Raw genomic sequence first — 12,073 nt, forward strand, 5'->3', positions numbered from 1 at the left:
GTGGACTGAATAAGGGGAGACTACTGGGAGACAAGATCACAGAAGGAAGGGGGCTTTGCAGGCTGTGCTAAATACTATTGGTTTTACTCTGAGTGGAAAGCAGGGACACAACACAATTTGTAGAGAAGTGGTTCTCACCGTGGGGCGAGGGGGGGGGGGGTGTGATTTTGCATCTGGGGTACATTTGGCAATGTTTGGTTGTCATGACTTGGGAGGGGGGCTACTGGCATCTAGTTGGTAGAAGCCAGGGATACTGCTAAAAATCCTACGGTGCACAGAACAGCCCCTACAACAAAGAATTACGTGGCCCCAGATGCCAATAGCACTGAGGCTGAGAAACTCTGGAACCAAGGAACAAGTGAAATAATGTAGGTGCTCACAGATTACTCTGCATGCTGTGACAGAGGGGCCCAGGTAGAATAGGGGGACCACCCAGGACCCCACCGCAGCGACCCAGCCCAGAGATGCACCTACAGCGCCCAGCACCACACCTAGCACATCCTGCAAATGCTTCAGCTAGGATTGGCCACTTGCCTGTCCTGTGCTAACGGTAAGGGACAAACCGTGGCCAGCCTAGAGGGGTGGGCTCCTGAACAGGAGTCAGAGGCTAGGGGTCCTGAAGACTAGGGTAAGGAAGGGGAGGTATCAGCCAAGCCTTCCCTTCAGCCACCTTCTGGCAAACCTGCTGACACCCAGAGAAGATTTTGGGTGCAAGTATTTTTAACTCTCTCATATTTTCTCCGCTATTTTCAGCAAAGCCCAAACACAGCTGACCCCATTTCCACACTGCCAGAGGAGGAGACTTGCAGGATCTCTTACACCAGCTGCCCTTTCTCCTTGGCAGGTTGCAGGCAGAATCCACCCTTTCGTGGGGCCTCTGGGCAACCAGTAGGTTACGCTGGGTGCAGAGTAGGCAATTAACAAGGTGAGCTGGTCCCCAGGCCCTGGGGGATGTGGAATGATGGGCAAGAGCAGCCCACAGGGGCTCCCAGAGCCCTTACGCCTGCTCCCTTACGCCTGCCCACTCCAGTAGCTTCCAGGCTGGTTTCCCTAAGGGCGCTTACCCTCCCCCTGGCACTCGGACTGATGCTACCACAGTGCACATTCAGGCTACTCCCTTGCTCAAGAGCTTCCAGTAGCTTCCCCTTGCCCCATACAATGCATCTCACATCTCTACCTGGGTTGCAAAACCTTTTGCAATAAGTAACTTCCCAACTGCCTCTCCAGCTTCCTCTCTCTGGTCTCATCTTCTCTCCCCACTCCTTTCTCTCCTCCACACTCCCTCCCCATCTCTCTCTCTCTCTCTCTCTCTCTCTCAATCTCCACTTCACTTCTCCCTCTTGTCTGTGAACACGGTGGGTCTCTGTCTACACTCTACACTAACCACTGTGTCCCCTCCGTGAGGCCTTTCCTCACTCCCTGCATTCTCAGGACTCTCTCCTTGCTGAGCTCCTACCTGCCTCAGCCACAGTCTTGCCTCCAGCCTGGCCTCTAGCGCCTGCTTCTGTGTGGTCACCTCACCTGTGCTGGGAGCCGGCTGCATAAGGGCAGGAACTAGGGTGCGCTCATCTCCCCCTCGGGTCCACCTCCCAGAGCAACTGCTCCAAACAGGATGCTCAGCAGATGCCCAGGGCCTGCACTGTGTGTGCGAACCACACAGGTATAACTGGGCTGCAGACCTTCACAAATGCCAAGCTCTTCTGCCTGCCATGTTTGCACACATCAGTCCACTCCACAGAGTATCCCCTTCCCTGCCAAATCCACCTTCAGGAAGTGGGTGAAAGATGGGCACTGGATCTAGCAGGCCCAGTGTCAGATCCCTGTTCCACCACATATGGCTATGTGGCCTTAGGTAAGTAATGTAACCTCTCTGAGACCTGTACATACAAGTGGATTGCTAGTTTGTTCACACCTGATGGCCTTTGTTTGGTCTTCTGTTGGTGGATGGCTGATAATTCCTCCAGAGACTGTTGTTAAAAGGTTGCTATTCCAGTGAAAAATTAGTCTTTAGGATAAAATAAAAATAAGTATGTATAAATTACCCTTTGGGCTTTCTTACCTGTAAAATGGGATTAATACAAGTACCTACCAAATAGGGTTCCTGTGAACATTAACTGAAATGTGTGTAAAGTGCTAATACTTAGCACAATGCCTGGCACTTGGTAAGCCAAAGTGAGTGGCGGCTCATTACCAAGAGGGCATCTTTCATATTTAACCTCACCCATCTCCATCCACAGCAAACCACTGCAGCGACACCCCAGTGTATAAAGCACCACAACAGAGTCAACATCCAGAAACCTAGTCCAGCTGCCTATGCTTATAGCTTTGCTCTCATCTATGGCTTTTTTTTTAAATAATTTTTTTAATGTTTATTCATTTTAGAGAAAGAGAGAGAGATAGGAGCAAGTGAGGGAGGGGCAGAGAGAGAGGGGGAGACACAGAATCCAAAGCAGACTCCAGGCTCTGAGCTGTCAGCACACAGCCCATCGCAGGGCTCGAACTCACAAACCATGAGATCATGACCTGAGCCAAAGTCAGATGCCTAACTGACTGAGCCACCGCGGCCCCCCTATGGCTTTGTTGTTTAACTGATAACTACCGTCCTTAATAGGGCTCCTAGCACATCAAGTTTCTACTTGTCAAGCCCAAAGGGTAATTTATACATACTTATTTTTATTTTATCCTAAAGACTAATTTTTCACTGGAATAGCAACCTTTTTTTTTTTTTTTTTTTTTTTTTTTTTTTTTTTTTTTTTTCAACGTTTATTTACTTTTGGGACAGAGAGAGACAGAGCATGAACAGGGGAGGGACAGAGAGAGAGGGAGACACAGAATCGGAAACAGGCTCCAGGCTCTGAGCCATCAGCCCAGAGCCTGACGCGGGGCTCGAACTCACGGACCGTGAGATCGTGACCTGGCTGAAGTCGGACGCTTAACTGACTGCGCCACCCAGGCGCCCCATGGAATAGCAACCTTTTAACAACAGTCTCTGGAGGAATTATCAGCCACCCACCAACAGAAGACCAAACAAAGGCCATCAGGTGTGAACAAACTAGCAACCCACTTGTATGTACCCACCGGTGAGATGTCATAACAAGAGGCCAGGCTTACAAGCTGGTAAGTAGGTTACCCTGCGCTGCCTGTGACATCAGGATAGGCCCGCAGGCATCAGGAGGCAGCCACAGGCTTCTGATCCACACGCCTGCAAAAGGACGTCAGAGCAAGCACAGAGCCTAGGGGCAGATGAGGCAGCTGTCCAGACTGAGATCCAGAGCCACCCTGGGCCTAGATATGGCTTGTGAGCAGGACCAGCCTAGACCAGGAATAGGGGACCATCCTTAACTGCAGAATGCTGAGGCTTTCCCAAATCCTGGGCTAATATGTCATCATCCACCCACTCTGTTCTTGTCCATGGAGGCCAGAGGAGGTATGGCTTTGTAGATGAGGCCCAGGGAGGGAAGTATTGTGAGAGCCAGGAGGACTGGAAAGGGAAGTAGAGGGCAGATATGATTATTAATGGGGCTGAGCAGCAGGCTCACACCTAGAGCACTGTGCTACCCAGCCATCAGATGGACACTGCAGGCATCACTAACGTGAGCCAGAATTGGGAAGCATGGCTAGTGCCAGGATCCCCCGCCCCACCTCCCCTCCTCCCAGCTCTCTGGGGGCACACTGGGGCTTTCAGGGCAGAAAACAAAAGAGGCCCAGCAAATAGGGCAGGCAACTTTACGCTACTGAAGGGAGTAAAGAGGAGAAATGTGGCCTCACTCCCCAACCTCTGGATGCTGAAGGGAGTCCCAAGAGGCCAACCTCAGCCAGAGGGAACTTGGGTTGGGAGCAGATGCAGGGTGAAGAGTTGGGGGGCTGAACTCACCCCTGACAGGTCCAAGAGGAATTGCAAGGGTCTGAGGATTACTTTGGCCTAGAGAGGAGATGTCAGGTGAGGCCACCCAGGCTCCTCAGTGCCCATGCCAGAGGGAAGCACTGTGCTCAGGGATGATCTGATCACAGCCTGTGCTTCCTGCTGATAGCAGCACGGATGCCTGAAGATAGACCCTGTCTAGCCAGGCATTGCCCCATCTCCCACCACTCCCTGGGGCCCTGCACAAGGACATCTGGCCAAGGTGCTGCATCAGCTCACTATTTGCCCTCCTTCCAAGTGGGCGGGCCTCAGTCAAGCACATTCTCCCAGACTTCCGCTGTGGGGGGCTTGCTATCTTCACTCATGATGTGTTTCCTCACCCAGATGGCTCTTACCTAGTACTCCTCTTGGCCATTCCCCTCTCATCCCTCAAATCTCTGGTGGGAATCTCTTCCAGACAGTCTGGGCAAGTTACTCCTTCTTCTGCTGTCCCACAGTATGGTGGTTTTTCATAATCATTGCCTAGATTCGGGGGGTCCATGAAGCAAGAATCTTCATCTACTTTCTTCCTTGCTCTCTCCCCTAGGCCCCAGCATCAAAACTGGCCTGCAGGTGCTCCATAAATACATATTACATGAATTAGGTTGGGGAGAGCTGATGGCTGAGCCACCCACCCCAGGAACATCCAGCCAGGTACTAGTGTGTCCTGAGGTCAGCCCAGAGCCTCAGCACGGACTTTACACCTAAAGGTGTTAGAAGGCAAGGGCAGTGCCTCATAGGGTCACCAAAAGAATGGAAGGAGAGACAACAGCAGAGAAGGGACAGCAACATGTTTTTGGATGGGAAATAACTAGAGGTTTAGTAACTTATCCAGTAGACAAGAAAAAACCATCCCCCAAATGCCTGAGGAAGGCATGCTTAGGGAGCCAGTCCATTGCTCTCAAAACACCAGCAAAGTTCAGGTCTTGAAGGTACCAGGTACCACAGGAAAAAAAGGGCTAATCATAAGACTAAACACAGGGAGTTGGTCTAAAGTCTGTCCTCAAAGCAATAAGATCCCAAGGCCTTCACCATACAGCAAGGTGACTCTTACCACCCTCACCTATGTTTCCCAGATGCTATAGGTTTATCAGCCTTCTGGAGAAACTAAATCCAAGTGATCCCAGACTTGAGAACACCAGCACAGTAGAGGGTGGGAGTGAGACTCAAAGCAGGGAAATTAATAAAAGTCTGCAAAGTGAGTATTGGGACTCCAGCCTCCTTCCTCCACTTGTCTTCCAGAATGCAGAGACGTGAGATGGCTACTGTACTCACAACACAGGACAAGAATTCTATTAAGAAGAATTTAAGGAGTACTGAGGTGGTTCAGTTGGTTAAGCCTCCAACTCTTTATTTTGGTTCAGGTCATGATCTCACGGTTCTTGAAATCAAACCCTGCATTGGGCTCTGCACTGATAATGTGAAGCCTGCTTGGGATTCTCTCTCTCTCTCTCTCTCCCTCTCTCTCTCTCTCTCTCTCTCTCTCTCTCTCTCTCTGTCTCTCTCTGTCTCTCTCTCTCTCCTTACCTCCCCTGCTTGTGTGCATGTGTACTCTCTCTCAAAATAAATAAAAACATTAAAAAAAAGAAGATTTTTAAAAAGAAACAGTCAAAGAGCTCTTGGAAATTAAAATTATACTAGCTGAAGTTAAAATTTCAATAGATATGTTGAAAATAAACTCAAGGAAATTTCTTGCAAAGCCACACAGGACAAAGTGATGAAATGGAAGAGAAAAAAATATAAGAAAATTTAAGTGTCAATTTAAGATGTAGAGTATTTGGCTAACAGGAGTTCCAAAATAAGAAGAAATTATCAAGGAAACAGCATAAGAAAATTAGCCAGAACTGAGAGACAGGAGTCTCCAGATTGAAAAGGGTCACTAGAAACCCAAAATAACAAATTTTAAAAGAGAAGATCCTAAACATTTCCAAAAAGGGAAAACAGGTTACTTGAAAAGAATCAGAGATGAAATGTATCAGATTTCCAACAGCTGTCCTGAAAGTGAGAAGACAATAGAGTAATGTCTTCAAAATGTCTGTCAACCTATAATTTTCTCCTCAGCAAAATTGTCAATTAAGGCTGAGTGAAGAATTACAATTTTCAGACATAAAAGGACTCAAAATTTTCTTCCCATTTACTCTTATATTAGGAAGCTACTGAAAGAGGTGTTCCACCAAAACTAAAGTATACACCAATAGAAAGGCCTGGAGCTGGAAGAGGTGGACACCAGAAAGGAAAACTTCAGGGGAAAAAAATGGAACCGAAGGACAGGAGTCTTCAGATTGAAAGGAGGCACTGAAAACATCAAAGGCTGCTAAAGAATGTAGTAAGAGGTAGAGATGGTATAAAGAAAACTATGCCAATGTGAAAAACTAAGGCAATTATTAACTCCAGGTAAAATACAAAGTTCAAAAGAGAGAAAACAAAAAACAGTAAATGGTATTTGTATAATTGTAATAGTGTAAATACTGAATATCCATCAACCCCCAAAGCCATAATAACTATTTTGGGAGAGTAATGAGGATGGCGGAGAGAAGTGTGTTTTTTATGAAAGTAAATAACAAGAGAGCTGAATCCTCATCTACTATAAATAGATAATACAAAGAACTAGTTGAAAAATAAGACTATAGATAAGCATACTGGTTTGACATACAGATTTCTATGTGAAGAAATAGTTAAAAGTATTTGCTTCTGGAGAAAAAGAATGGGAACAGAAGAGGGATGGGACAACATAGTACTTTTCCTCCCGGTATTTTAGTACTATTTAACTTTTTGAACTATGCACACATGTTACTTTGGGGGAAAAGAAGCGTGAAATTAATTTTTTTAAGTTTTTGAAATAAAGTTTATAAACAAAAAGAAAAACTTTGGCAATGTTAACCATCAGTCTCTATAATCATTAAAGCAGCCCTGCACTGCATCCCTCTACCTTTCCTCAAACCAAACACAACCAATAACATTTTACTTAGCTCTAGTTCAAATTCCTACATGATATATAAAAAACGAAATTATAGCATCCTAGCCTAATCCCCTTTATCCTGCCCCATCTTTCCCATCCTCAACCTGAACTTTTGGGTAGTGGTATGCTAGTAAATATTTAAAAATTAGTTCTTTGGGGAAGAAAGTCCTGATTTGTAGCATTTGCCAATTTCCATGGGGTAAATGCTCCCACATGGCTGATTTCAAGTTACTTCTGTGATGTCACTGAACGTGGAATTGGGAAGAGATGTACACATCAGCTCGAGGAAACTACTGCCTTTGGGCGTCTCTTGTCTTATCACCTCTGTGCTTCCCCCCAGACCCAGGGTATGAGAGAGAGCTGAGTGTCTCCTCCAAAAAACCAGAAGTCCACATGGCTATGTAACAGTGGAAGTGGATAATGAAGGGAAGAGAGTTGGTTCCGGATGCAGAGAAAGGATTGTGACTTTGCCCCCTTCCTTCTCCTCCCACCTCCAGTAGAGTTACCTGCTCGTTGGTGACCCCTGGGCGCAGGGTCCCATGCTTGTAGTCCTCCAGCAGCTGTACAGCCTCTCTGAGACGTCTCTGCAGGGGAAAGAAAACAGACATTGAGGGGCATAGATCCAAGGCTCCTGCAACTCTTTCACTTGCAAACAATAAAGAAGGATACACTTTAAATGTCCTTCCAAAGGGATGTGGCTAAATGACAGGGGTATAATAATACTATGGAACAATATTTGGCAGTTTAAAAAAGCAAAGTAGATCTGCATGTGATTCCATCTCCAACATATTTTTTTGAGTGAGAAAGTGAATTGCAGAGCCGTATGATGCCATTCATTATACCAAACAAACAAAGCCCACACACACACAGAAAACAATATTTTTCTATGAGAATACTTATGTGTGTAGATGCATCAAAAAAGCTCTAGAAGGAGACTTAGCAAACTAGTGACAGGGGTTACCGTGGGGTAAGAGGAAAGGATCCAGATTTGGCAAGGGGTGTCAGAAGGAAATTTAATCTTAATTGCAATATTGAAAGTTTTTATAAAGAGAACGTATTTATATAATACTCATAGAATTTCTTTTCAACATTCTAAAAACACCAGCAGAGATTTACATACTAAGTACATACGGCTACCGTAACTGATGAAGAGAGGGAGGGGGGAAAAAGAGGATAGAATTGTATCATTTGTAAGATCTTAAAAGCTAAAGGGACAGCAACAGTGATTGAAGGCAGCATTTACCCACCAAAATATTTATATAAGAATATTCACAGCAGCACTATTCAAATAGCTCCAAACTGCAAACAATCCAAATGTCAATAGTAGACTGGACAGGTAAATGGAATATTACTCAGCAATGTAAAAAGCAAACTACAAATACATGTTACAACATGGATGAATCTCACAGAAATAAAGTGCAAAACGTATTTTCTAAAGATGAACACTCCAATATCTACCACTCCCCACCCTCTTTTAGAACATTCCCACATCCCCATCGAGAGGTAGAGTCCATGTTTCCTCTTGCTGATTCTGGGCAGGCCTTCGTGACTGCCGCCACAAATAGAGTACGGCTGAGGTGAGGCTATGTGACCTCTGAGGCTATGTCATGAAAATGCCTTGCACTTTGACCTTGTTCTCTTGAGATGGTCATTCTCTTGGAACTCAGCCATCATACTATAAGGAAGCCCAAGCAGCTTCTGGAGTGACGCATCTGGATGGGAACTGAGGCTCTGGCCCAAGGCTGCAGCTGAGCTATCAGATGACAGTCAGCATCAACTCACCCACCACGCAAATGAGCCATCTTGAAATGGACTTTCCAGAGCCCCATCAATCTGCCCTAGCAGATGCTGCATGGAATAGTGATGAACCATCCCCTGCAAGCCCTGCCCAAATGGAAGATCAGTGAGCAAAAGAATTGAGTGTTGTTGTTTGAAGCCACTACATTTTGGGGTGATTTGTGAAAGCTGACTTACATAATGAAAAGCAAAAGAAGTCAGATGCCAAAGAGTATGTATAAAGTTCAAAAACAGGCAATGCTAATCTAACCAATCTGGTGGAGGTCATGTTACTTTTGGGGGGCGGGGGGCAGGGTGTTGACTTGGAAAAGGCACGAGGAACCCCTTTGAGGTAATGGAAATGTTCAATGTCTTCATCTAAGTGGTGGTTATATGGGTATAAACATAGGTCAAAATGCTTTAAGCCATAAATTTAGGATTTGTGCATTCTATCATATGTATACCATACCTCAAAAAATTAACAAGAAGCAGATAACATTCATGGAAGGCAGCCTATGTCAAGGTCAGGTGAGGCACCCAGACATCAGGGTTGTCTAGCGTGGGCAAAGAAACCCAGTGAAGCTATTCTGTTCTCCTTTTTATAATTTTGCTTGCTTGCTTGCTTGCTTGCTTGGGAGTGTGAGCAGGGGAGGGGGCAGAGGGAGAGAGAATCTTAAGCAGGTTCCATGCTCAGCCCAGAGCCTGACATAGGGCTAGATCTCACGACCCTGGGATCATGACCTGAGCTGAAATGAAGAGTCTGTGGCTCAGGCCCTGAGTCACCCAGGTGCCTCTGTTCTCCTGTTGATAAAAGAATAAGGCTGGCTGAGCAGAGGAATGCAGAGGGACCTCCACAGAAGCACCTTGGTCTAAAGGCAGGATGTAGCATCAGGAAGAGCACCCAGTGGGGCAGGTGGGGTGTTTGCTGAGCCAGCTGACAGGCAGTCCCATAGCATGGGAAATGAACAGCCACCAGCAGGACTAACTGGGAGCCCGGACAAGCCAGCCAGGCCACCCGGCCCATCAGGCACGTGTGAAGTTTCTGTGGCCAACACTGGTCTAACCCAGGGCATTGAGGGGCCAGGGAAACTTCTTAGGAGCAGCCTGACTGCTGGAAAGTACAGCCCCTCCCCCTTTCAAATGTATGGGTATCAATACCAAAATTCCAGAGTCCCTTCCCAGAATCTGTTTCCAAAGTGGAGATAGCTTTGTGAGGGTTTTTATTGGAGGGGACCCCAATTAATCCATGCTGTTTAGAGAAAATGTCAGAAAAAATGGATAAGCACAAAAAATCACTTTAAATCACTTGTAAACATAGCACTGAGGTAACTACTGAAGAAATGAGGATGGTTTAAAAAAAAAAGTGAGGATGATTTTCCTTCTAGATTTAAAGCGTTTTTCAACAAAATGGGATCATGCTGACTGTTTCAACTTGCCTAAGGTCACACAGCTAGAAAGTGGGAAGTTTAGTTTTTGTACCCAGAGTTTAGTCAGACCCTTGCTCTGTGCCCCCAACACCCCAAAAGCCTCCTAGTGATGCAGCGAGCTCTCCCCCCTCTCCCCCCTCCCCACCCCCCAAGCCAGCTTCCTCCCACGCCACAGCCTCTGCCACGGGACAATGAATGCTCTACTTTCCAGCGCTGAATGGTGAATGGCCCCGTGTTCTCATTATTTTCCCACTCCAGGGATTCTCCTGAGTTCCTATAACAACCTGGCCACATTCCATCTCATTTGACACCATCATTAAAGGGAGGCCTCCTGCCACAAGAATAAGTTCCAAAGAGCCCTGATCTTGGCATGGGTTGAGGGAGAACTAAATCCCAAGTTCCTGAAGACAAGCCTGAGAAATGAGGACTGGAGGAAGCTAGAACATGCTTTTCTGTTGCTGGGCCTTACTAACCCTCAGACAGGCCCCTCGGTCAGAGGCTGAGGGGTTGGGGCTCCAGGCCCTGCTGCGGGACAGCCAAAGAGGACCTTACAAGATCCCTGAGGCCTGCCTGTTCTGGGGGCTGGGCTCTTCACTATAGAGGAGGCCATTATCTGGGAGATTTGAGGGATGGGAGGAGTATCTCCCTGCTTTAAACCCTCCTCTCACCCCTATGCGTCACGAGGCTTGACGGGAGAGCCCTGGGCACTTGAGGGAAGGGGAAAGCTGAAGGTCCGAGGCATGGTGAACTTTGCAGGAAGTCTTTTCAACCATGAACAAACAGGCAGCCAGGCCCTGAATGCAAAGGCATCGAATGGCAGATGTAAGGCTGCAGGCCCTTCTCTAGAGCCCTGGGCCAGGGGGAGGGACGGCCAGGTTGCTTCCCAACCTCCCTCATTGGCTTCCTGCCTCTTGCTAACCTACCAGAAGGTGTCACCTTGAGGTTGTCTCCTTGTATTTGATGGGTGTGTGGTCTCCAGAAGGTCCTTCTGGAAACGCTGGCCCCTGGGAGGTCTGCTCCAGGGCAGAGAATTTAAACAGAGGAGAATCCTGGCTCCAAGGGTCCTACCCCAAGGCCTAAGTGGGAGGAGAAGGAAGAAAGAGGGCAAGCATGGAGTGGTGGTCAGAGAGGGCAGGAGACCATACTATAGTAATGGGGACCGAGGGACCCAGGAAGGAAAGGACACAAAAAGGAAAGCTGGGGAATAAGTTATCAAAAACAAAATTAATCTTGGGGTGCCTAGGTGGCTCAGTCGGTTGAGCATCCGACTTCGACTCAGGTCATGATCTTCCAGTTTGTGAGTTCAAGCCCCACCCACATCGGGCTCGCTGCTGTCAGCGAAGATCCCACTTCGGATCCCCTGTCCCCTCTTTCTGCCCCTCCTACTCTGTCCTCTCTCTCTCTCAAAAATAAATAAACATTAAAAAAAAGAAAAAAAAAAAAAAACATGGGGCACCTGGATGGCTCAGTCCGTTGGGCATCTGACTCTTGGTTTTGGCTCGGGTCATGATTTCGCTGTTCATGAGTTTGGCCCCACATTGGGTTTTGCTGACAATACAGAGACTGTGTGGAATTCTCTCTCTCTCTCTCTCTCTCTCTCTCTCTCTCTCTCTCTCTTGTTTTCTGCCCCTCCTCCGCTCATGCTCTCTCTCTTTCTCTCAAAATAAATAAAATTTAAAAACTTGGGGGAAAAAACCCTAATCTTTTTTTTTTGGGGGGGGCACCATAGCCCACCCTCAAACTAAATGCAGACTGCATGTAATCCCTGCTTTGCTAACAGAGAGGATGTCAAAAATGACATAAGTATTTACCATAAGAATATTTAATATATTAAACACATGGTGGCAGTGATAGCACCTGATCAGGATATGAGTAGCACTCAGAAATATTTCACCCTCACATCTGGTAAAGGGACCATCACTGTCTGGGCGGTGCCTGCATGTTCCCACCTCCTGGCCTTGCCCATACTGTTTGCTTTATCAGGACACTCTTGCTCCCCAACAGTCTATG

General features: G+C 47.0%; 1 protein-coding gene across 13 annotated transcripts in view; it reads right to left on the bottom strand.

Moving 5' to 3' along the window:
* SFXN5 (sideroflexin 5) overlaps positions 1 to 12,073 on the bottom strand; it is a 117,022-nt gene that overhangs the window by 82,769 nt on the left and 22,180 nt on the right. For all 13 annotated transcript variants that reach the window (XM_042932691.1, XM_042932681.1, XM_042932689.1 and 10 more), the window contains one exon: positions 7,367 to 7,444. In XM_042932691.1, coding sequence (XP_042788625.1) covers positions 7,367 to 7,444 — 78 coding nt within the window. The remainder of the gene's footprint in view (positions 1 to 7,366; positions 7,445 to 12,073) is intronic.

Source organism: Panthera leo, chromosome A3 (genome assembly GCF_018350215.1).
Source record: "Panthera leo isolate Ple1 chromosome A3, P.leo_Ple1_pat1.1, whole genome shotgun sequence".
In the NCBI taxonomy this organism is placed as follows: domain Eukaryota; kingdom Metazoa; phylum Chordata; class Mammalia; order Carnivora; family Felidae; genus Panthera; species Panthera leo.